At 41.7% G+C, this 27082-nt stretch overlaps 1 protein-coding gene across 8 annotated transcripts; it reads right to left on the bottom strand.

The window, feature by feature from the left end:
* Nucleotides 1-5311: 5311 nt before the first annotated feature.
* Nucleotides 5312-10330, bottom strand: LOC115427905 (skin secretory protein xP2-like). Of its 8 annotated transcripts, none has more exons than XM_030146648.1 (6): nt 10239-10330; nt 7591-7662; nt 7045-7125; nt 6120-6193; nt 5563-6080; nt 5397-5413 (listed from the first exon to the last, which is right to left on the bottom strand). In XM_030146648.1, the coding sequence occupies exons 1-6, from the start codon at nt 10256-10258 to the stop codon at nt 5402-5404; spliced, it is 777 nt and encodes a 258-aa protein (XP_030002508.1). In that variant the 5' UTR covers nt 10259-10330; the 3' UTR covers nt 5397-5401. The 8 variants fall into 8 exon arrangements, with proteins under 8 accessions (XP_030002506.1, XP_030002512.1, XP_030002508.1 ...); XM_030146650.1 differs by having other exon boundaries at nt 6120-6157; XM_030146646.1 differs by having other exon boundaries at nt 5312-5413; nt 5575-6193.
* Nucleotides 10331-27082: the final 16752 nt, after the last annotated feature.

The raw sequence follows: 27082 nt of genomic DNA, 5'->3' as shown, positions 1-27082 counted from the left end.
TCTATCACTTTGTCAGTGCAGTGAAAACAATGTCAGCTACAGTTTAAGACAAATGAAGCTCATACTTACGAAGGCATCTTAGATAGTACTTTTCAGGAGTATTTCTAGAACAGCTGTGTCACTCCGCTTCACCGCATGTATGATGGCTTCTTGACCAGCCTTTGGTCGTATGGTATGGAATCACAGGAGTGCCAAAATTAAAAGGAAATAAATGTGGAAATAAAAAGAGAATCAATAAAAGAAATTTGGAAATAAAAAGAGAATCAATAAAAGAAATGTGGAAATAACAGGAGAATCAATAAAAGAAATTTGGAAATAAAAAGAGAATCAATAAAAGAAATGTGGAAATAAAAAGAGAATCAATAAAAGAAATTTGGAAATAAAAAGAGAATCAATAAAAGCAATGTGGAAATAAAAAGAGAATCGATTAAAAAAATTGGAAATAAAAGGAGAATCAATAAAAGAAATTTGGAAATAAAAAGAGAATCAATAAAAGAAATTTGGAAATAAAAAGAGAATCAACAAAAGAAATTTGGAAATAAAAAGAGAATCAATAAAAGAAATTTGGAAATAAAAAGAGAATCAACAAAATAAATTTGGAAATAAAAAGAGAATCAATAAAAGCAATGTGGAAATAAAAAGAGAATCGATTAAAAAAATTGGAAATAAAAGGAGAATCAATAAAAGAAATTTGGAAATAAAAAGAGAATCAATAAAAGAAATTTGGAAATAAAAAGAGAATCAATACAAGAATCAATAATAAAAAATATACAAATGCAGTCATATCATTGCTTTTGCTTATTCCATTTTGACATTGTCTTTTCCATTTGCTTATTGTCATTGCTTTTACCTGATGGCTCAAGCTGTCAATCAAATGGCTGTGGGCGGGTCTTCCTGTCCAGGATAACTAGTCGATACCTGATCAGACAATTCCGGCTTGACAGTGACTATGCAGTAGCTCTGTTTATGTGTTAGCTCTCAGCGCGGGAGACCAGAAGTAGCGTCACGGACAGGACGTAGACACACAAACACATGTGTCAACTAGAACCATGTCTGCATTCGTCAGTGCAGATATTTCTCCAAAAATTTCCATTACATCTTCCACTAACCTTAAAATATAGTCCGTTGGAAACTTTTCCTCCACATACCGAGCAATTGCTAATAATTCTCGTTGAACGCCTCTTCTCAATTCGTCCACTTCAACCATATTTAACTTTCCCTCTTTTTACTTCAGATAAATGTGTATGTGCGTCTACGTCTTGTCCGTGACGCTACTTCTGGTCTCCCACGCTGAGAGCTAACACATAAACAGAGCTACCAGTATTTTTTGCCCCAGCAGGGACACAAGTCTGAAACATAAACCAGTTTGTCACACACCTCTGAACCAGATCCACATTTCAAACAGGCCTGGGCCTACTCGTGGTCCTTCGTCGCCCTGCACCAGCATGGAGTGAAGTGTGCACTGGCCTCACTCCTCTGCTGGAACCGCAGACACACACCTGTTCCTTCCTAATCCCTGCTCCTCCTCCTCTTTGCTTAGCACCACCTGGAACAGAAACTTTTCACATCTTCAGCTATCACATTAGAATATGATAAATGTATATGCTGATTTAATGTGAAAGTCATCTGCTGATTGGACAGATTATAGAAGAACCCAGAAGGAAAATAAATAAATCAGTGTAACTGGAATGACAGAAGTATATGTGTTCTATACTGTACTGTGGAATCCTCAGCAGAAGATGCATTCAGGGGTCTGTTGGGGATGGTCAGGACCCACCTGAGGGCCGGAGAGGGAGGGCAGGGTCTCAACGTCTCCAGCCTGGAGGGTCAGGACATGGAGGTGGGGGGTGGGGCAGGAACCTGTGGGTTGGCTGTAAAGTAAGAAAGTCAAGTAAGCACTGAGGGAGAAAGGATCTTCAATTTTCAGTTCAAGGTGGATTAAGTTAGTGTGTATTCAAATTTAAGTCCTGATAAACGACAATGATAATAATAATAACAATAATAATAATAATAATAATAATAATAATAATAATAATAATAATAATACAGAGGATAATATTATAATAAATAGTGTTAAATCACTTTTGTTTGTTCTTTTTGTTTGTCGTCCATGGGCAGAATTCGTCTCCACAGCAGCGTTTCCATCTGGACTGGATTCACCACAGTCACAGAACGCATTCAAGTTTTTAGATCCACAAAGTCCTTGTGGAAAACACCAGAGGATGAACACAGAAGGTCTACAGGGAAGAGTGGATCTGTTACTGGTGTTATCTGTTACTGGTATTATCTGTTACTGGTACTATCTGTTACTGGTATTATCTGTTACTGGTATTATCTGTTACTGGTATTATCTGTTACTGGTACTATCTGTTACTGGTACTATCTGTTACTGGTATTATCTGTTACTGCTATTATCTGTTACTGGTATTATCTGTTACTGGTACTATCTGTTACTGGTACTATCTGTTACTGGTACTATCTGTTACTGGTATTATCTGTTACTGGTACTATCTGTTACTGGTACTATCTGTTACTGGTATTATCTGTTACTGGTATTATCTGTTACTGGTATTATCTGTTACTGGTACTATCTGTTACTGGTATTATCTGTTACTGGTACTATCTGTTACTGGTATTATCTGTTACTGGTATTATCTGTTACTGGTATTATCTGTTACTGCTATTATTTGGGCGGATGTGGTGTATGATATTCTGTTCATGCTTTCTCTTCTTATATCCATCATTTAATAGATCTTATATATATATTTTTTAATTTTATTGTAATTTTGTTGTTTGTTTGTTTGTTGTGTTGTTTTCTCTCTCTCTTGTGCCCAGTTTACTCTGTTGTGGTTGTAGTTATTCTTTCCATTATAATTGTCTCCATGGTTGTTACTGTTTGTATTGTCGATACTTTCTTGTGAGGGTCTTCGCCACCTTCTTCTTTCTTGCTCTCTCACCTTCACACACACACACACACACACACACACACACACCTATGTCAGGTCCGGCATCAAAATGCGGTTCAACAAAACTCATAATAAACACAGTAGAATATCCAGGGAAGCTTCATATACTTTATGAAGTTTCCTTTGGCAAAGCAAATTTGTGCAGAACCAAAAGGAGCCAGACTACCATTCTGCTGTTAGGATGATGGACAAGAAAAGTTTAAAAAAAAAAAAAAAAAAAGGAAGACAGGTGATGGGCGGAGCATCAGACCAAGCCACACAATAATAACAGAAACATCATTTAGAGGCTGACGCTGAGCTTTTCAAATGCAGATATTCTGTCTGGACTACTACTGTCAGTGAGATCAGGATTTAAATGAACAGGATTCCTTCATGTCTGCTGACAGTCAGGACCATTCCATAATTACTTAGAACATAATTCCTACATACTGCACCTTTAAGAAAATGTTGTTTTTATCTCAAATCCTCACAAACAGGACATCTTACAGCTGTAGACGTGATGTGTCCAAATACTTTTGTCCATATTGTGTACATTGTGTCACAGCTCCGACCATCGGTTACTTTCATCACAGAATCATTGGCCTGAAGGAAAGATTTGAGATTGTTTCTGCCAAACTGAAAGCTGTAACTACAAAAGTAAGTCACCTGGAGCAGAGAGTCGCTTTGGTGGAGCCACAGGTTCAGCAAACACTGAAACACATGGATGACAGTGAGACTTGGATGAGGAGAAGGAACCTGAGATCAACAGGAATTCCAGAAAAACCCACCAGGAGGACGTCCGTCCAAAGTCATCAACATCTGCCAGGAGGAGGTCCTGACAATGAAGGAGAAGCTTTCTAACAGCGATGACTGAGCGCACCGCCAGGGGAGGAGAAGGTCTACCACAGAGGGATCCAGACCTCAGACCATCCTCCTGCAGCTGGTCTCCTGTGTCTGCAGAGAGGCCGTTTGGGGAGTGGTGAAGACATGTGCAGGAGGTAACAACCAGGGTTTTTCTTCTACTGGTCACATGGTCCTATGGTGTCTTCATTTCCATACAGTGGTGTTGTGTCTATCCATACACCAACACCAGGACGGTGTTGGGACATGTTTCCACTCAGGGACCCGTTCTCCAAAAATACTGTTTCAGGACACCGACAACGCCGAACGATATGAACCTTTTCCAGACTGACATAATTTTGTTGTCATCAGGGTTATACTGTAATAGTATTGGATTTTTCATTATAGTTTAGTTTTATTTAGTTTAGACTTCTTTTTATCTAATTCACTTAGTTTTAATTCATTTTTAAAACAGGTTTGATATTTTTTATTAGTTTTTTTTTTTTTTTAAATGCTTAGTTTTAGTTTAGTTTTAGTATTAATTTTAGTTCAGTGGTCTCTTTTCTCTTCTTCTCTGTGGTCGTATTCAAATCAATCCCAGACAGGACTCTGCTGCTTTAGTCTCCATGTTTCCAGGTAGAGTGGGAACCAGAAGACGACTGGAAACCACAAGTGAACACAAGTGACGGAGCAAAAAGTGTCGTATGGAGACAGCAGATAAAATTGCTAGAGCGAAATAAATCGATTTCATATCAATCTGACATTGAGAAAGATGAAAACAAAGGGAATTTTATCCATAATTTTTATCCGTTTTAGTTAGTTTTGTAAACACACAATACAGTTTCAGTTAGTTATCATTTTTTCTTTTAATGATAGTTTTTATTTATTTCAGTTAATGAAAATGTTTTTTTTCAATTCTAGTTTTCATCATTTCGTTAATTTTCGTTAACGATAATAACCTTGGTTGTCATGTGTATGGCGTGTCAGGTTTAACCCTTTAAGGACTTGTATACAGCTGCTGAGTTCATCAAGTAGGCGCGGAACCTTTTTTTCACACCAGTGTTAATTTTAACTAAATTCTGATTTCTTTTTATTCAAAGATTCCAAGATTAGTTTTTTTTAGTCATTTGAATTGTTTTAGTTGATGATATATCATCATAAAACACTTTAGTCAAGCAAAATCTTAACATTTATGCAACTAAATGTAAAATAATTCCTAAAAGTAAAGTTAGATCCATGGCACATAAACCCACAGAAATTTAGAGGAAACTAGACTTATGTGCAGAAGTTATATTTCATACTTCTAATTCACATTTATGTTTAGACTTTATTCTCACAATGTTAAAATAGAAATCTAATCACAACAAATCACACAAACACCTAAACAGGATTGTACTCCAAGACGTTAGATTGGATGATGATTAGATTTATTAGTTCATTTTATTTTTTCCAATGCCTTTTTTCATATGACAGGAAGGAAACACAGTATATCATACAGTTTTTAGGATGGAGAGAAACTGATTCATTGTAGAGAAGATCACTTGTATGGACCCAGGCTTTTCTTTTTTTTTTTTTTTTTAGGGTCATTAGCTGGATGTAGTATTACTACTCCTTCTTCATTGGGTTTTCTAAAAGGCAATACAAAAAGAAAATATAAACATTTGCAAGGAATTGTGTGCACTGAAATACTCATCAAACACATTTTTTCAAAGATGTTGACTTGGACACCAATTACAGTCAGAGAACTTGTAAATTAGGTAAAGTATGAGTAAAGTACCAAGTAAAGCACCTTCTGCTGCAGTGACAACAGCTGGGGCCGGTCCTCCACCTTCTGCTGCATGACAACAGCTGGGGCCGGTCCTCCACCTTCTGCTGCCATGACAACAGCTGGGGCCGGTCCTCCACCTTTTGCTCCCATGACAACAGCTGGGGCCGGTCCTCCACCTTCTGCTGCAGTGACAACAGCTGGGGCCGGTCCTCCACCTTCTGCTGCAGTGACAACAGCTGGGGCCGGTCCTCCACCTTCTGCTGCAGTGACAACAGCTGGGGCCGGTCCTCCACCTTCTGCTGCAGTGACAACAGCTGGGGCCGGTCCTCCACCTTCTGCTCCCATGACAACAGCTGGGGCCGGTCCTCCACCTTCTGCTGCAGTGACAACAGCTGGGGCCGGTCCTCCACCTTCTGCTCCCATGACAACAGCTGGGGCCGGTCCTCCACCTTTTGCTCCCATGACAACAGCTGGGGCCGGTCCTCCACCTTCTGCTGCAGTGACAACAGCTGGGGCCGGTCCTCCACCTTTTGCTCCCATGACAACAGCTGGGGCCGGTCCTCCACCTTTTGCTCCCATGACAACAGCTGGGGCCATGCTAGTACTGGGAAACCAGGTCAAAAAATCTATGGAACTCGATCTAACAAAACAGTGACACCAGCACACAACAGTCAGTAAATCTCCAGATGTGACTGTGAATGCAAACACTATATTTAACTGAACATAAACAGTTGTACTTTCAGTGGACCTTCTGTGTCCTCATGTATCCCAGGACAAGTTGTGAAAGACTCCAACAGGAGCACAACACCAGCCCACCAGAGGGACCCCCTAAACCCAATGACCAGTGACAGTAGTGGTTCTGGTCTGGTCCAGTAAGCGCTCCCTTTGGTTTATACTGGTGTCACTGGGTTTACAAACATGGACCCAGTTTGGATCTGATTTAAGGGCATTTGTGCAGCCAGGGGTGGGAGGGGGCGGGGCTGCGTCTGCTTTATTCCAACAGTTACTCTGAGCCATGCTGACATCTATCGGTGGTACCACACACTAACTTTTGTAAAACCAGTGACAGTCATTTGAGTGAAATGAAGCTGGAATAGAGGAGAATGAGGCCCCCCCCCCCCCCCCCCCCCTGTCTCACCTTCCCCTCCCACCCAGGGCCCTAATAAACCTGTGACCCAGATTAATGAAACTTTGGTAAAGTGAATGACACCCTCCTCCCCTCTGCTCTGAGCATTAAAACAGAACGACACACATTTGAGGTGAAATGACGCAGGAATAAAGCAAAACGACAATGACACCCCCTGTCCCCACCCACCCCTCAAAAACCCCCTGTTACCCATATAATATAACCCAGATTCCCATAGGTCTACTTTTTTGGCTGGCATGCTGCCACCTATAGGTGGTAACTCAAAGTACCTCTTGTAAACAGAAGAAGCCCCCCCCCCCCCCACACACACACACACACACACACACATACACACACACACTTACCTTATGGGCAATGGTGATTCATTCTGGGCAGAGTCCTCCACCCTTAAGTATCTGGGATTGGCTCCAGCGACCCCCGTGACCCTTGTGAGGATGAAGCAGGTTCATAAAATGAATATTTCCTTTGTTGTCCAGCTGTGACACTGACATTTGTCTAAACTCTTTCTATTTAGGTTTGATCCAATATTTTTTTCCTCTAACCAATTACTGGGTTGTAAAAATAGAGTGAAAATAGAAGCGAATGACACCCTCCTTCCCTCTGCTCTGAGCATTAAAACAGAACGACAGACATTTGAGGTGAAATGACGCAGGAATAAGGCAAAACGACAATGACACCCCCTATCCCCACCCACCCCCCAAAGAACCCCTGTAACCTGTATAATATAACCCAGATTCCCGAAGGTCTATTTTTTTTGGCTGGCATGCTGCCACCTATAGGTGGTAACTCAAAGTACCTCTTGTAAACGGAAGGAGCCCCACCACACACACACACACACACACACACACACACACACACACACACACACACACACACACACACACACTTACCGTTTGCAACATAGTAGTTCACCCTGGCCAAACACCTGGGGCCACCGGAAAGTGTGTAAGAACACCTTGAACCTTGAGAGGATAAAGCAGGTTCAGAAAATGAATAGATGAATGACATTTCCATTTGTTGTCCAGCTGTGACGCTGACATTTCTCTAAACTCTTTCTATTTAGGTTTGACCAAATATTTTTTTCCTCTAACCAATTATTCGGTTGTAAAATAGAGGGTTTAAAGTTTACACTGAATACATTTGAGGATGAAAATGTCAGAAGAACTTCACTTTTAGAACTTTAGAATTCTTCCAAAAAATAGATGTTAATTGTTTGTCCATCTGTGACGCAGTAGTTTTGGATATTTGTCATTTAAAATATTTGAAAATGTTGCCCTTTGAGTCTGTTTCAGATGGCATTTAGACCTGTACAGTTATGTGGAATATTTGTCTGAAACTGGTCTGGTTTAAAAGTTCTGAATCAGAGTAGTGACTTTTCAGCTTGATCTGTTCAGACAATCATTTTTCAGTGTTCCATTTAGGGATGTAACGATATGAAAATTTCATATCAGGGTTATTGTGACCAAAATTATCACGGTTATCATAATTATCATGGTATTGTTGAAATGTGCTCAAAATGATCAAAAAGTACTGATACACACACTGAAATAATTTAACCATGCTGTATTTTGAAAAAAACTAATAAAGTAGCAAGCACAATGTACATTCAAGTAATAACATGTAAATAACAAACATACAAATGTGCATTAAAGATGGAACCTTATGGACACAAGAGATCTGTGCACCAGGGTGGAACTGAGAGGGTCTGATCAATACCAATGCCATCATCAGTTCTGCTGATCAGTCCAATTCCTGATCAATTCTCCTATTGATTCCTGAGGTGTTTTTGAGTGTGAAAAAAAGGAGTTGGACAGAAAAGAGTGGAGTTTGTTTGAATATTTTCCAGATCAAATCATTCCCAGTGTCACACATACACACTATTGTACACACACATACACACTATTGTACACACATACACACTATTGTACACACATACACACTATTGTACACACATACACACTATTGTACACACACATATACACTACTTGTACACACATACACACTATTGTACACACACATATACACTACTGTACACACATACACACTATTGTACACACATACACACTATTGTACACACATATACACTATTGTACACACACATATACACTATTGTACACACATACACACTATTGTACACACACATATACACTACTGTACACACATACACACTATTGTACACACATACACACTATTGTACACACACATATACACTATTGTACACACACATATACACTACTGTACACACATACACACTATTGTACACACATACACACTATTGTACACACATATACACTATTGTACACACACATATACACTATTGTACACACATACACACTATTGTACACACACATATACACTACTGTACACACATACACACTATTGTACACACATACACACTATTGTACACACACATATACACTATTGTACACACACATATACACTACTGTACACACATACACACTATTGTACACACATACACACTATTGTACACACATATACACTATTGTACACACACATATACACTATTGTACACACATACACACTATTGTACACACACATATACACTACTGTACACACATACACACTATTGTACACACATACACACTATTGTACACACACATATACACTATTGTACACACACATATACACTGCTGTACACACATATACACTACTGTACACACATACACACTATTGTACACACATACACACTATTGTACACACATATACACTATTGTACACACACATATACACTATTGTACACACATACACACTATTGTACACACACATATACACTACTGTACACACATACACACTATTGTACACACATACACACTATTGTACACACACATATACACTACTGTACACACACATATACACTACTGTACACACATATACAGTATTGTACACACATATACACTATTGTACACACACATATACACTACTGTACACACATATACACTACTGTACACACATACACACTATTGTACACCCCCCCCCCCCCCCCCCCCCCCCCCCCGGTCCCTGCTTTGCACTTGCTAGCGTGCAGGAGCCCCTATCCCTGAATCTCTGCAGCTCTGTGGGTGCAGGTGCCTTCACCATGTTTTCAGACAAACATTACAAACTGTGCACACACACACACACACACACACACACACACACGCACACACACATACGTGGAGTGCCGCTGCTTCTGCAGGAATTTAGTTTTGCAGCTGCGGTAATCGAACACGGTTATCATAATAATTCGAATTTAAACGGTAATTCCAACCGTTGGAAATGTTACCGTGGTTTATCACTATACTGGTAACCGTTACATCCCTAGCTACATTGAATCTGACAGTGGTGTTTTCTAAATGTCTACTCTGAGTACATTTTACAGCCTGTACTTCTTTACTTTCACTTGGTAAATGAACTGCGTCAGTACTTTGTGTGTCTGTAAATCTAATGAATGGTTGTAGGTTTTTCAAATTCTATCACTTTGTCAGTGCAGTGAAAACAATGTCAGCTACAGTTTTAGACAAATGAGGCTCATACTTACACAATAAACTTATGTAACATGTTTCAGGAGTATTTCTGGAACAGCTCTGTGTCAGTCCACCGCTTGTATGATGGTTTATTGACAAGCCTTTGTTTACAGCAATACAGGAAATAGCAGTGCAATGGAGCCTGCTGGGAGACATGAGGAAAAAAAAACAACACATTTGTGTGGCCAGACTTAATTAAAGCTCTGCCGTATGAGTCATTTTTACACTTTTCTTTTATCATCTTCTAATGCTCCTTATAAGTGTGTGTCAAACTAAAATGTAAAAGAAATCCACCAGGTTTTGAAACTCAAAAATGTTTAATTCTCATATATTCCTGACAGAAGTCTGACCAATTGAACCTTTGTTTCATTTTGTTTGGTGATATGAATGGGGGGGGGGGTGGCAGAATAAACTTAGGCTCCTATTCCTTTACAGACTGTAGTTTTTAACCATTGTATCTGCATAAATGTCTAATGTTTGAAATGTCTGAATAAACAATTGAACTGAACTGATCTAATGATTGCAAAATCATCTAAAACCATCATTTATGTAAAATTATTGAAATTAATAATTCCAGTTACACTGATTTATTTTCCTTCTAGGTTCTTCTATAATCTGTCCAATCAGCAGATGACTTTCACATGAAAACAACATATACATTTATCACATTCTAATGTGATAGCTTATTTTGTTCAGATGTGAAAACTTTAACTTTATAACATTATAAATATCATTTCAGATTATAGGACTTCAACATACTGGTGGATTAACCATTACAGAAACATACAAAATGATTTTGGTAATTACCAGATCTGTTCATTTAGGGCAGCTGTGACATAAACTGTACATTGGGTGGTGGTCAAATAAATTTGTTAGTCATTAATTAGAGTTATCTTTGGAAGTTTTCATGCAAATAAATTATTTTTTTCTTACTTTGAATAAGCCTGGACAACTAACACCAAATGCTTGTTTAGATATAATTATCCATGTGCACTTTAGCAATCAAATAATTTTACTGCAAAACTCATTTAACAGTTATCAACGTGTAAATATTTGAATGATTTCAGAAAAAGAGTGTATAGTTTAGTTTTATTAAATAATCTGACAAGGGTTACATTAGTTTTCTATCACTTCTAGTCTTAAATTTAAGTGTTATTTAGATGAAATGACTAGTTTTAATTCAGTTTTTCTTCAGAGTCTTAATTTTATCTAAAAGCGGTCCAATTCAATAAATTTCAAGTTTTCAGTAGTTTTTTTTTTGTTTAACAGTTTTTATTAAAGTTTTCAATGAACACATATAGTAACAAACAATGTTTCTGTAAAAAAAAAAAAAAAAAGGATACATACATTATTTAAATGAGGACAACTATAAGGAGAATGTGCCCTTATCCCACCCACCCAACCACCCCGTCACACCCTCCCAATTATCCCACTGGTACCACCGAGTTCGAATCTACAAGGAGGACTTAATTCTCTTAATTATGAAAGGATTACAAAAGAGGCGCCCAGAATATGACATAATAATCACAGATAAGAAAATAGAAAGGCAACCATAATAAGAAAGAAAGAAAAAAAAAAAAGGAAGACATAAAAGTTTCAAAATTCAAAATTAAACAAAACAAAAACAAAAAAAAAAAGGGGGGGGGTGCCTTGCCATTCAGTTATTCATCCTTATTCTGAGGTTCTTTTAAACTCTCATAATATTCTAAGAAGGGAGTCCAGGTCTTTCTAAATTGGAAGGAACCTTTGAGAGTATATCTAATTTTCTCAAGTTTAAGGAAGTGCATGCTGTCTCTAATCCATCTAGTAAAGTCTGGAGGTGCAGGGTTTCATTAGTTTTACTCAACTTTTGAGTATTGACATTCAAATGACTTGAGTGGCTTTGAATAAGTTTTACTTCGGTTTATGTCAAAGTTTGATGTAAAACTAACCAGTTCATCCAAATATATGCCCTGACATCCCAGATAGCAATTACCTTTGGGCCGGATCCGCATGAAAGCCTTTACATCCGTTTCTAGCTCACATCCGTTTTCTGACTTTGGACCAAATCTGCATCGGATCCGTCTTCCAGCTCTCTCTAGCAGTTCTGGAGTTGTGCTGGCTTACGGATTCGGCCCAGAACAGTCTCCCATCACACAACCAAGACTGATTTTCAAAGTAGTAATACTGATCTGGACCAGAGTCGTAATACAAATCTGGGCCAGCATGATTCTCGTGTATATCCTAGATGTGACTGAACGGAACTGAGCCAGAGCCGGACCATTAGAAGATCCGTTTGGCGGAGCAGTACCTGTTTTGGCCTGATGTGCATTTGGACACCGGGCCAGATCCACCAAACGGTTTCGGGCGATTCTGTTCCAGATCCGTCCCAGTATCTCTTTGCCATCTGGGGAATCACAGTAAAACTTTAAAGCCCATGTTAGTTCAATATGTAAAGTGTTCAGATGCACATCTGTGGCCACTGCGCCTCATTTTACTGTTACACATAATTTTTAAAGGCTCTGCTGACTATTCAAATGAAATATTCTATTAAGATGAAAAGCACAAAGGCTATAGAAAAGTATTGTATTTTCCTTTGTCGGACTGGGGTGGGGGTGGTCAGCGAACGGACGGGGGGGGGGGGGACCAGTCAGCTGTCACCCCCGCCATCATCATCATCATCAGCTGGATCTAATGTATCTGTTTGAGCCGCTCCAACCCAACCCCAAATAAAGTGACATTTTCTTAACCCACCCCAGCCCCACCCACGGGTCCCACGGGTTACCCCCATCAATGATCTGGGATCTGTGATCACTGATGATCAATAATGACAATCGCGGCCACGTCCCCAAATCACTTTATCCCTTGGAAGTAACTCAATGGAAATGTGACATTCCTGCCAGTCCGCTGAAATGCCGTTTGACGGAACTCAGCCGAAAGCGCCGAAACTGTGTGAGAGCGGGATTTGGTTCCGTCTCAGGACAGGTACACGGACCTGGCCCACATCAGTGTTACAGGTTTACGCCAGAAGCACCGGAATTTAATGGAATGGAACAAATAAAAAAAAATCCCGGGGGTGTATGTCCTCTGATGTGTCTGAACCTTTTGGAATTAATAATAGTAAATAAATACATTTAAATATAAAAAGTGTCATAATTGAATAATTAATTATAAGTAATCATATTTTTGAATAAAGGAATGAGAAAAAAAAAATCTATTAGTTGTTTCATTAAGTCTACCCCATTCAGTGAAGTTGACTGGTCCAGTTAGTCCAGCTCCACTGTCATCCGGATGCAGATGTATGGACACACTCCACATTACAGGTGAGTACCCTGATTTTTTGTTCTGATTTGCAGTATTTGGTTCAAAGTATGTCAAACTAGTATGATGATTGGTGTAACAGTTTTTCCAAACATAACTCTGTTCACCTCAGTCAGTTGTTTGTTTTAGTAGAATAGTTGGTTGTTACAGTCTGGAAAGGGGAAAGCTGCCGTGACTGTGTCTGATGAAAAATAATGATTGAATAATGTAAATAAATTGAATAATGATTGAAAATAAAAATTATAGTAATGTTGTGTAGTGAATTTTGAGGCGCATATGGATGCCAAATGCTAGTTAAGAGGTGAACGTCAGTCACACATTACACGGTAATGCGGGTGTGGCTTTCTACGCGCCATCTACCTCTGAGGGTGGAAAGCCGTAAGCTGGCGCCCAGGTTTGTTGGACCTTTTCCTGTCTCAAAGATTATTAACCCTGTGTCTGTCCGCCTAAGACTACCTAGGACCATGAAGATCCATCCTACGTTCCACGTCAGTCAGGTCAAACCGGCTAAGGAGAGCCGACTGGTACCCCCCACCCAGCCTCCACCACCACCCCGGATCGTCGATGGAGGACCTGCATACGCCGTTCGTCGACTCCTGGTGGCCCGTCGCCGTGGTCGTGGTTTCCAGTATCTGGTGGACTGGGAGGGCTATGGTCCAGAGGAACGGTCCTGGGTCCCAGCGTCCTTCATACTGGACCCGGATCTCATCAGGGACTTCCATCAGCGCCATCCAGAGGTTCCTGGGCCGTCTGGAGCCGTCCCCTAGAGGGGGGGGTACTGTCACATCAGTACCGGACTCTTTTATGTTTTGTCTGTCTTGTTTGTCACTTCCTGTTTTATTTTGTAGTTTTTCCCTCATGTGTCTTGTCTGGTGTCTTTACTTCCTCTTTGTGTTCACCTTTGCCCTGATTACCTGCCTCCTCCCTGATTGTCTCCACCTGTGTCCAATTGTCTTCCCGCCCTCTTGTGTATTTAAACCCTGTGTTTCCTCTTGTCAGTTGCCAGTTCGTATTCCTTCCTTGTGTTATGATTACCTACCAGCGATTCTCTGAACCTGTTCGTCTCCCTGTCTGTTCGTTCCTGACCCGGTTTGTTTCCTCGTTTCCTGAGCCTGCCTGATCCCCTCCTGATACCTCTGCCTGATTCTGCCTCACTGGTTTTGACCTTTTTGCCTGGACTCACGGTTAGTACTGTGCCTTTCCCCCATGTCCCGTTGCCTGTTTTTTGGATCCTCTGTGTATGACCCGGTTTGTCCCCTGACTCTTCTCTGCTTAATCCTAGTCGGGTTCCCCTCGTGTGCTCCCGACCCGGGCAGAGAGATTCCCTTGCTGGTTTCTGACGCCGTGACGAATTCACACAGTCTAACCTGCGAAGACACCTTAAGGAAACCTTTTTGTGAACTGTTAATTCTGTCCGTGTTAAATAAACACCCTTTAACTTTATCCCTGTCTGTTGGTTGTGCATTTGGGTCCAGGTCTTGTGTCTCTGGTTCTAACAAATGTAGTTTCATGTCAGAAAACAGCAGCAGATCAACAGATTAGAGATGGACTTGTTCTTATTCTATTCTATTTTTAAGGTTACTTATCATTACCATTTATTAGATGGATTCTTCATTTTTCATATTTTAGAGACACACACACACATGCACACGCACTTAAACACACACACACACACACACACACAGAGACAAACAGACAATTTATTAAATAAATTTGTTGATGATTGATCGCAGTTTTTGGACATTAAGGGCCAGATCTACGAAGATCATAATTTGCGTTTGGTAATTTGCTTGCACAGTTTTGCGTGTGGGGCTGGACCGTGGTTTGTGGGTGATTTACAAAGATTGTGCGAATAACAACAGGTGCAAAGTCTTGCAGACCGCCCTATTTAAATGAGGGTTTTGTGTACGCTACTGGAGACAATACACTGTAGAAACTGCTGTGGGATACACCAGCACTAATGGTAACAGTGCACTGAATGATCCAGACGCATGGAAATGTAACGTTGGAGGAGTTTAGTCATAGAAGGTATTGCATGACTCATTCATTCATTAATTTTTCATTTTAAAGGTGTGTGTGTGTGTGTGTGTGTGTGTGTGTGGGGTTGGATTGAATATACTGTTATTTACATTTTCTCCTCCCAGCACACGCACAATTGCGTGTCAATATTACATATTCATTCAATCTGTTGTGTCGTTTATGCGTTCTTCCCACTGTCACATACTCACAGGCAGCTATGGGCTTACCTGGAAAATTATTTGAAAAAATATTCACTCTATTTGTGTCTATTTTACGTTATAGGTGCTGTGAGAAAATGTGGCTCCACCAGATCCGCCACCAGTGGAGTCAGCAGCTGTAAGATGGTTTGGATGGCGCGGACGTCAGGAGAGGGAGAGAGGCGTCAACGCTGAGCCAGGCATTAAGTTTTTGTTTTTGGGCTTTTCCAGTCAGTTTGACAGTCAGTTCAGTTTTTGTCCCAATTTACTGTGTTCTATCAGTTGTTTAAATTTTTTCATACATGTGTTTGTTAATATGGCCTAGCGTTAAATAAAACTGTTTCATCTATATGCACTGGTTCTTGATTGGAGATCTAGTTGTACAGACAAACACGACTCAGACTAAAAAGTAAGCCATGTTAAACAGATACATAGACTACATCCTTGATTCAGCTTCAAACATTCATTTGCGTGTAGATATTTTTGGTCTTAATTTTTCCACAGTCAGGTATTAGCCCCTGCAAATTCATGACCTGTCTAGACTGGTCTGATCTTGGTATTTTACATATAGCCTAAACAACGACTAAAGCATTAGGCCAGTTAATGATGATAGTTATAGTAATAATAATAACAACAACAATAATAATGCCATACATAATTCAGAGAGCAAAGAGATGCTGGTGTAAGCAATGTTTCTGTGCTGCCAATTTATAGGATGATTTATTCATGCTGACTGACAGGATGTAATACAGTGCTTTTATTGTGAAGGCAGGAAGTGTGTTATGTGTGTAAAAACGCAGGTTGTTCATGCTGATGTTGAAGACAGTGCTGTGAAGAAATAAAGTGCCTCCAAAGTTAAAACTGTCATCCTTTTTACACATCATGCCGTCAGGGCTCATCTTCCAGACGCTCGGTTACACTGGGACGGATCTGGAACAGAATCGCACCCCGACACGGCCTGAAACCGTTTGGTGGATCTGGCCCGGTGTCCAACGCACATCGGGCCAAAACAGGTACTGCTCCGCAAAACGGATCTTCTACAGGGCTAACGGGTCTGGCACCGATGTGGCAAATGGGTCTGAAACGCATCTGGAATGCGGGAGACTCCGGCACAACAGAGCCGGGTCGCTTTTGATGAAGATCTGTTTCGCGGAGCCGTACCAGTTTTGGCCCGATGTGCGTTTGGACACTGGGCCAGATCCACCAAACGGTTTCGGGCCGTGTCGGGGTGCGATTCTGTTCCAGATCCGTCCCAGTATCTTTTTGCTATTTGGGACGGAACTGGGCCAGAGCCGGGCCGCCTCTGTAGCAGATCCGTTTCGCAGAGCCGTACCAGTTTTGGCCCGATGTGTGTTTGGACACTGGGCCAGATCCGCCAAATGGTTTCGGGCCGACTCGGTCAGCGGTTCTGTTCCAGATCCGTCCCAGTGTCTCTTTGCTATCTGGGTGGTCACTGGTGGTTTCCAGTCGTCTTCTGGTCCCACTCTACCTGGAACATACAGACTAAAGCTGGGACAAAGCAGCACAGGCCTGACTGGGATTTACTTTAGTGATGCATGCGTGGAGTTTTTTTTTATGTGTTTTTTTTTTGTGCACCGTGTGTGTGTGTGAGTGACAGAGACAGAGCGGAGCTAAAGGACAGAGTCAGACAAGTGTAAGCATCCAGGTTAAAACTGGAGAGTTTATCACCATGAAAAGACCTTCCAAGGCCTGAACTGCATAGTTTAGAAGAGGAGAAAAGAGGAGGAGGAAAACTAATCCAATTACAGAGGTAGGGAACCTGTTAGAATGTTAAAAACGTTTGATGTTACTAGCTACAGCTAGCTGAACTGAAATGAAGCCAAGTTGGCTAACAATGGAACTGTAGATGATTAAGAGATGACATATCTGCTAAGGTGTGGTTCACTGCTGAGGAACTGGGTTATATATGTTTATAAGTGGTTTATATATGTTTCTATATAGTTTCTATATGTTTGTATGCGGTTTACTGCTAGTTAGCTGGTTCATATATGTTTCTGTCTGGTTTACTGCTAGTTAGCTGGTTCATATATGTTTCTATCTGGTTTACTGCTAGTTAGCTGGTTTATATATGTTTGTATGTGGATTACTGCTAGTTAGCTGGTTCATATATGTTTCTATGCAGTTTACTGCTGGCTAGCTGGTTTATATATGTTTGTGTGCAGTTTACTGCTAGTTAGCTGGTTCATATATGTTTCTATCTGGTTTACTGCTAGTTAGCTGGTTTATACATGTTTGTATGCAGTTTACTGCTGGCTAGCTGGTTTATATATGTTTGTATGCAGTTTACTGCTGGTTGGCTGGTTTATATATGTTTGTATGCAGTTTACTGCTAGTTAGCTGGTTTATATATGTTTGTATGTGGTTTACTACTGGTAAGCTGGTTTATATATGTTTCTATCTAGTTTACTGCTAGTTAGCTGGTTCATATATGTTTCTATGCAGTTTACTACTGGTTAGCTGGTTTATATATGTTTCTGTCTGGTTTACTGCTAGTTAGCTGGTTCATATATGTTTCTATCTGGTTTACTGCTAGTTAGCTGGTTTATATATGTTTGTATGTGGATTACTGCTAGTTAGCTGGTTCATATATGTTTCTATGCAGTTTACTGCTGGCTAGCTGGTTTATATATGTTTGTGTGCAGTTTACTGCTAGTTAGCTGGTTCATATATGTTTCTATCTGGTTTACTGCTAGTTAGCTGGTTTATACATGTTTGTATGCAGTTTACTGCTGGCTAGCTGGTTTATATATGTTTGTATGCAGTTTACTGCTGGTTGGCTGGTTTATATATGTTTGTATGCAGTTTACTGCTAGTTAGCTGGTTTATATATGTTTGTATGTGGTTTACTACTGGTAAGCTGGTTTATATATGTTTCTATCTAGTTTACTGCTAGTTAGCTGGTTCATATATGTTTCTATGCAGTTTACTACTGGTTAGCTGGTTTATATATGTTTCTGTCTGGTTTACTGCTAGTTAGCTGGTTCATATATGTTTCTATCTGGTTACTGCTAGTTAGCTGGTTTATATATGTTTGTATGCGGATTACTGCTAGTTAGCTGGTTCATATATGTTTCTATGCAGTTTACTGCTGGCTAGCTGGTTTATATATGTTTGTATGCAGTTTACTGCTAGTTAGCTGGTTCATATATGTTTCTATCTGGTTTACTGCTAGTTAGCTGGTTTATACATGTTTGTATGCAGTTTACTGCTGGCTAGCTGGTTTATATATGTTTGTATGCAGTTTACTGCTGGTTGGCTGGTTTATATATGTTTGTAAGTAAAGTAAGTAAAGTAAATTTTATTTATAGAGCACTTTTCACAGACAGAGTCACAAAGTGCTTTATCAATTCAAATCAGAATCAAATTAAGTTTACAGAGACCCAACAGAATCCTTCAGGAGCAAACACTTGTGATTGGTGACAGTGGCGAGGAAAAACTTCCCTTTAACGGGCAGAAACCTCGAGCAGACCCAGACTCCTGAAGGATGGCTGTCTGCCTTGACCAGTTGGGGTTAAAGAGAGAGAGAGAGAGTAAAGGAGGAGAAAAGAGAGAGCGATAGAGATATAGAGAGACTGGGGGGGGGAATGACACATGGAGTACGTTATGATGAATACATAGAGTGTAATCAGTCTGTGGTGGTCCTGGGTCAGGTGGGAGACTAAAAAGCCTTTTTGAACAGGAGGGTTTTGAGGTGTTTCTTAAAGTTCTCTACAGAGTCCATGGACCGTAGGTGTAGAGGCAGGTCATTCCATAGACGTGGTGCCACAGCTTTAAAAGACCTGTCACCGCGTGTACTAAAACAGGTCCGTGGAACCATCAGCAGGTGCTGTCCTGAAGACCTCAAGCTACGAGTCGAGCTGTAGGGCTGGATCAGGGAAGCAATGTATGCAGGGGCCTGGCCATGTAGGGCCCGGAAAGTTAGCACAAGAATTTTGAAATGAAGACGATATAGAACAGGGAGCCAGTGGAGAGATTTAAGGATGGGAGTGATGTGGGTTCTCCTGTTTGTGCGGGTCAGGAGCCTGGCAGCAGAGTTCTGGACAAACTGTAGACGGGCCAGCTCCTTCTTGTTTAAGCATGTAAACAGGCTGTTGCAGTAGTCTAAGCGAGAAGATACGAAAGCGTGAACGATCATCTCGAGCTCATTTGTGGACACCATAGATCTGAGTTTGGAGATGTTGCGTAGGTGGAAGAAACAGTTTTTGACTAGGTGTTTGGAGTAGAATTCTAAAGACATGTCCTGGTCAAAGATGACACCCAGATTCCTCAGTTTTGTCTTTACCGAGGAACTCAGGTCTCCAAGGTGATGTTTGATCCCTGGGATTGCACTATCCGGGGCAATGATGAGGGTCTCAGTTTTGCTGGAGTTCAGCTGGAGGCTGTTATCATTTAGCCACTGCTTCAGCTCTGACAAGCAGTTGATTAAGGAACTCAGTTTGTGGGGCTCAGAGGAGTTAAAGGAGCAGTATATCTGGATGTCATCCGCGAATAGATGATAGGAGACATCACTGTACTGTCGGATAATGTGGCCAAGTGGGAGGACATAGAGTAAGAATAGGACTGGTCCCAGGACAGAGCCTTGGGGCACACCACACAGTAGATCCGCTGAGTCAGATTGGAAGTTGTTTATTGACACAGTGAAGCTTCTGCCGGTCAGGTAAGAGGAGAACCAGTCTAGCACAGGACCTGACATCCCTACCAGGTCCCTCAGTCTCTCAATCATTATGGTATGGTCCACTGTGTCAAAGGCCGAGGAGAGATCTAGCAGGACCAAGACCGTGGATTTCCCGGAGTCAGCCGCCATCAGGATATCACTAGACACTTTTAATAGTGCGGTTTCTGTTGAGTGGCGTTGTCTAAACCCAGACTGAAAAGTGTCATAGATCTGGTGTGTCTCCAGAAAAGCTGTAAGTTGTTTAGACACTGCTTTCTCAAGGATTTTGGCCAATAGGGGGAGCTTTGAAATGGGCCTGTAGCTTTTGAAGTCTGTGGGGTCCAGTGTGGTTTTCTTTAGTTTAGGTTCTATGATGGCCTGTTTGAAGGAGCTGGGAAACAAACCAGTTGTGAGCGACAGGTTAAAAAACTTTATGACCCATGGTCCAATAGTGTCAAAGACACCGACAAGGAGCTTATGGGGGAGGATGTCTGCAGAGTTGGAGGAGGGTTTCGTTTTGGATAAAAGTGCTGAGATGTCCTCCAGTGTCACAGGGTCGAAAGAGGACCAGGTTTGCAGAGGGGGATCAGATAGGGTCAGACGGCCAGAGGGTGGTGGGATATTGTGTTTAATATCCCTGATCTTGTCTGTGAAGAAGTTTAGGAAGTCATTGCTGTCAGCTTTACAGAGCACAGGGGCAGCAGGGACAGCAGGGGACACAATGGACTGGATTGTGTCAAAGATCACTTTGGGGTTTTTCTTGTTTGTGGCTATAAGTTTGTGGAAGTAGCTGGATCTTGCCTCCTTAATCATTTTATTTAATGAGGTTATGAGATCTTTAAGATGTGACCTGTGTACTTCCAACTGGGTTGATTTCCAAAGACGCTCAGTTTTGCGACAAGTTCTCCTTAGGTTTAAGATGTTTTCATTTATCCAGGGACAAGACCACTTACGAGTGACATTAGTTTTCACGGGAGCCACCTGGTCAAGAATAGAGCTGCAGTGTGTGGCAAAGCACTGGATAAACTCATCAACATCGGGACACTCATTAAGAAGACTAGGGTTAAACAGGGCACGGAAATCCTGGGCTGTGGACTCTGTAATGATCCTCCTCTTGGCCCTTCTAGGTGCAGGCTTGGGCTCAAGAGGCACACATAAGTCAAAAAACACACCACAATGATCACTCAAGTGGACATCCTCAACACACACATTTGTGACGTGTAAGCCCAATGAGAAAACCAGGTCCAGGGTATGTCCTTTCTTGTGGGTGGGGCCAGATACATGTTGTTTGAGGTTAAAAGTGTCAGTCATGGCTAAAAGTTCCATTGCTGGGCTGGATGAATTGTTATCGATGTGCAGATTGAAATCCCCAAGAATTAAAACCTTCTCCAGTTTTATTATTGATGTAAGGAAATCACTGAAATCGCTTAAGAAGGCACCAGCAGGGCCAGGGGGACGGTAGATTAAGAAACAGTAAAACACACTGGACGAGCCAATCTTGATCATTTGTGACTCAAATGAGGGAAAGTCATCGGTGCTCATCCCTCTGCATATGTATTTGTCTTGGTGCACTACAGCAAGGCCACCGCCCCGGCGACAGGGGCGGGGCTGACCAACAGCAGAGCAGCCAGGAGGGCACAGTTCATTTAAATGAATGAACTCCCCATCCCTTTGCCACGTCTCCGTCAGGAATAATGCATCCGATGCATGCAGTTTACTGCTGGCTAGCTGGTTTATATATGTTTGTATGCAGTTTACTGCTGGTTAGCTGGTTCATATATGTTTCTATCTGGTTTACTGCTAGTTAGCTGGTTTATACATGTTTGTATGCAGTTTACTGCTGGCTAGCTGGTTTATATATGTTTGTATGCAGTTTACTGCTGATTGGCTGGTTTACATATGTTTGTATGCAGTTTACTGCTGGCTAGCTGGTTTATATATGTTTGTATGCAGTTTACTGCTGGTTGGCTGGTTTATATGTGTTTCTATCTGGTTTACTGCTGGCGGCTTTGTGCATCTCCTCTCACGCTTTGCACATCTTTGCATTGTTTTCATGTAAGTGACGTTGTGTTTGGATTAACTCCCCCCCACCCCCCAACCTACTATATGGAATGTATACATTGTACTGTACATGTGTTTGTGTCTCTGCTCAGTCAATGAGCCGCCCTAACCCAACCCCCAAATAAAGTGTGCAGGGTAACCCACTGATCTGTGCCTCACTAATTTCTTTGAATAGGATGGTGAGGAAGGTAAAATATATGAAATAACTAAAACTAATACTAAAACTAAAACTAAGCATTCAGAAAAAAAAAAACAATAATTAAGAAAAACTAGCAAACCTGCACTGTTTTGGTGGTCTGTAAACAGTGACACAGATAACTACAGGGTTATTAAAAACAAAGGCGTGGTGCTCAAAGGTAGGGTACCGATCAAATAAAATTTGCTCGGTCAAAAGTGCATTAGAGGCGAGTGAGGCTGTACCACCACCTTTCTTGCCCTTTCTAATAGAAAATACAAAGTTAAAATTTGGTGGGGAGGCCTCGGTGAGAACTGTTGGTGTGTCTGTGCTCAGCCATGTCTCTGTTAAGAATAAACAATCAGTCCTATGATCTGAAGTCAAGTCATTAACAATAAAAGCCTTATTTGACAGAGAATGGATGTTTAAAAGTGTCACGCTGAAGGTTACAGGTGAGTTATTGGTTGGAGGTGTGGTTGCTTCAGAGTTATTGTCTGTGAGAGTGATGAGGTTGTCTGGGTCCATTGAACGGGGTACTTCTGGTGGGTGTCTGGGGAGTCTGTGTGTTATGCAAACAGGGATGTGACTGACAGGGTGTGGTACTGCAGGGAGTATGCTGTGTGAGCAAAGGGGGGAGCTGTGAGCTGTTTTAGTGGGTGTGGGGAGAACACAGGTGTAGGGTGTGTGGTGTAAACAGTCAGTCACGTGGGGCAGAGTGTAAAGTGGACTGAATGTTACCAGCTAGTATAGATGAGTTTCAATGTTTACTAACAACAGTGATGCGCGCGCACCTCGGAGGCAAAAACTCCAGTTCCAGCTCCAGCCGGCTCACATACACCTCCAGGCTCTGCCCCGGAACTGGCTAACGAGCGAATATGTTAGCTCTAACCCTGTCCATGAACTGTTTCTGTCTAAAAGCAGATCCCATCTTCTCTCTCACGGCTGCATAATTTGACTTGACCACATCGGACAGGCTGTCCCATTGTAGAAAAGCAGACTGTCACAGACGGGTGGGCAGCAGGGGGTGCACTAGACATTTTTATTGTCCGTCATTTTGACGGACAGGGTCGTAAAAATTCCATCATAACATATTATTATCCGTCATTTCAAATTTTTATTTTTTAATGATAATGAGATATATTTAGTAGAATTTAATGTTCCAAAACATCTCAGTGATGCAGCAGCTGTAGTTACTGCTGGCTGATAAACCAACGTGATATCACTGCTCGCATAATTATAGACACCACTTTTAATTGGTGTGTTCTCTGTAGACATTCTAAACTTCCCTTGTGTTTGTTCACACAGTGTCAGTCCCGTGCACTGAGGGTTAGGGTTCAGGTTCTGTGAACCACAGATCTGGGCACAAACTGACATGCCATAACACATGAAAGGTAGAAAATGCGTACATATAACACACCAAATGCCATCAGAACTGGCGTATGACTTGCATGTTCGTCATCCTTCACCGCATCAGTCCCTCTTTTTTCTCCGTGTTTATCAGTGCCATCACATTTACTGGGCTTTAAAAGAACTAAGGAGACTCGGCTGTCTGCACAGTTTGCACTAGCAAAGTAGCATCTAATTTTGGCTAAAGTTAGCTAAACAACGATTACCCTCAGTATTTTAATCTGTCAAAATGATGGACGGCCTTCAGAATTTTCCGTCATTTAAAAAAAAAAAAATCCGTCAATGGTGGAATATTTCTGGTTAACTCGACCTCTGTCTGGTAGATCTCCAGTCCTTCCAGATCTGAAGTGTGCACTGCACAGACCAGCATTCTGAAGTTCCTCCTCAGACCAGTTCTTGCGTCTTAATGCCTGCAACCATAACTTTTGCTGATTCTTCTGGAAGGGATGTTTGTCAGAAGGCATTCTGTAGAAGTTTAAATCCTTCTGTGTGTTCTTTCTGTTCTGACAACCCACGGCACAGCAAGACGACGGCATTATTCACACTGACAGTCAGTGTTTTGCTACGAACTCGGCGTGCTTTCTGCCTCCAAGGTGCGCGAGCCGCATACGTCGTACGTCATCATGAAACTGATCTATAGAGCTGCCCAGTTTGTTTGGGTGGATGCCATCAGCTCTATAGAAGGAGGGACGGTTCCAGAAGAGGTTGAATTGTCAATAAAACCAAAGTCGTATGTGCGGCAGGTCAGCTGGAGCCAGGTGTTCAGGCTGAGCAGTCTACTGAAACGCTCCACGCTGCAAAACAGTGTTGGTATTGGACCACTGATAAAAACCCACCTGCCACAACTCTCAAGGAAACTTCAAAGGGTCTTGAAATCATTTTTTGTCAGCTCAGACTGCCAACGAGCTGTGTCATTGCAGCCAACGTGAACTATAATGCGTTTAACGGAGGATGGAAGTGACGGCAGCAGGTCCAGTAGTTTGTCCAGTATGTCTGCAGCTGTGGCTCCAGGAAAAAAGCATGTGATGGAGTTGGCGAAGCGAATGTGTCTGATGGTACTGTCACCCACGATCAGAGTGGAGGGGTCAGACCGAGGACGAGGAGACGTGGAATAGTGGTACTCATGGTGTGAGGGGGAGCCGGCCGGACTATGTGGTCTGGGGGGCGAGTGAGGCAGGCTCATGGCATCAGGACAGGGACGGTTCCTGGTCTTGTTCGAACGAGGAAGCCCACCGACCTTGTAAATAACACAACAAATCACACAAATACCTAAACAGGATTGTACTCAAAGACGTTAGATTAGATGATGATTACATTTATTAGTTCATTTTATTTTTTCCAATGCCATTTTTCATGACAGGAAGGAAACACAGTTTATCATACAGTTTTTAGGATGGAGATAAATTCATTAATTGTAGAGAAGATCACTTATATGGACCCGGGCTTGTTTTTGGGGTCATTAGCCGGACGTGGTATTACTGCTTCTTCTTCTTTGAGTTTTCTAAAAGGCAGATAAAAAGAAAATCTGAGCTTTTGCAAGGAATTGTGTACATTGAAATACTCACTGATCACACAAACACATTTTTACAAAGATGTTGAATTGAACACAACTTACTGTCAGAGAACTTGTAAAGTAGGAATCCTAGTAAAACAGCCCCTGCTGCTGACAAGACAGAAGCAAACTGTGACACCAGTCTGGCACCTCCTTTGATGACAGCAACAACCTTTGACACCAGTCTTGCACCTCCTTTGATGACAGCAACAACCTTTGACACCAGTCTGGCACCTCCTTTGATGAAAGGAACAACCTTTGACACCAGTCTTGCACCTCCTTTGATGACAGGAACAACCTTTGACACCAGTCTTGCACCTCCTTTGATGACAGGAACAACCTTTGACACCAGTCTTGCACCTCCTTTGATGACAGGAACAACCTTTGACACCAGTCTTGCACCTCCTTTGATGACAGTAGCAGCTGAGTTTGACACCAGTCTTGCACCTCCTTTAAGGACAGCAGCTGAGTTTGACACCAGTCTTGCACCTCCTTTGATGACAGTAGCAGCTGAGTTTGACACCAGTCTTGCACCTCCTTTGATGACAGCAGCAGCTGAGTTTGACACCAGTCTTGCACCTCCTTTAAGGACAGCAGCTGAGTTTGACACCAGTCTTGCACCTCCTTTGATGACAGTAGCAGCTGAGTTTGATACCAGTCTTGCACCTCCTTTGATGACAGCAGTTGAGTTTGACACCAGTCTTGCACCTCCTTTGATGACAGCAGCAGCTGAATTTGACACCAGTCTTGCACCTCCTTTAATGACAGCAGCAGTTGAGTTTGACACCAGTCTTGCACCTCCTTTGATGAAAGGAACAACCTTTGACACCAGTCTTGCACCTCCTTTGATGACAGGAACAACCTTTGACACCAGTCTTGCACCTCCTTTGATGACAGGAACAACCTTTGACACCAGTCTTGCACCTCCTTTGATGACAGTAGCAGCTGAGTTTGACACCAGTCTTGCACCTCCTTTAAGGACAGCAGCTGAGTTTGACACCAGTCTTGCACCTCCTTTGATGACAGTAGCAGCTGAGTTTGACACCAGTCTTGCACCTCCTTTGATGACAGCAGTTGAGTTTGACACCAGTCTTGCACCTCCTTTGATGACAGCAGCAGCTGAATTTGACACCAGTCTTGCACCTCCTTTAATGACAGCAGCAGTTGAGTTTGACACCAGTCTTGCACCTCCTTTGATGACAGCAGCTGAGTTTGACACCAGTCTTGCACCTCCTTTAAGGACAGCAGCTGAGTTTGACACCAGTCTTGCACCTCCTTTGATGACAGTAGCAGCTGAGTTTGACACCAGTCTTGCACCTCCTTTGATGACAGCAGTTGAGTTTGACACCAGTCTTGCACCTCCTTTGATGACAGCAGCAGTTGAGTTTGACACCAGTCTTGCACCTCCTTTGATGACAGCAGCTGAGTTTGACACCAGTCTTGCACCTCCTTTAAGGACAGCAGCTGAGTTT

This window comes from Sphaeramia orbicularis, chromosome 11 (genome assembly GCF_902148855.1).
Source record: "Sphaeramia orbicularis chromosome 11, fSphaOr1.1, whole genome shotgun sequence".
NCBI lineage: Eukaryota > Metazoa > Chordata > Actinopteri > Kurtiformes > Apogonidae > Sphaeramia > Sphaeramia orbicularis.
The sequence above is the reverse complement of the archived record's forward strand: the minus strand, read 5'-3'. Positions and strand labels throughout refer to the sequence as shown.

Excerpts from the sequence above, each read along its gene's own strand:
- LOC115427905 (XM_030146645.1), bottom strand. The coding sequence starts at position 10,258 with ATGTTACATAAGTTTATTGT. Across the intron at positions 7,126-7,590 it reads GAACTACTATGTTGCAAACG|GGTCACGGGGGTCGCTGGAG; the intron begins GTAAGTGTGTGT and ends CATCCTCACAAG. Across the intron at positions 6,194-7,044 it reads GAATCACCATTGCCCATAAG|ATCGAGTTCCATAGATTTTT; the intron begins GTAAGTGTGTGT and ends CTGTTTTGTTAG.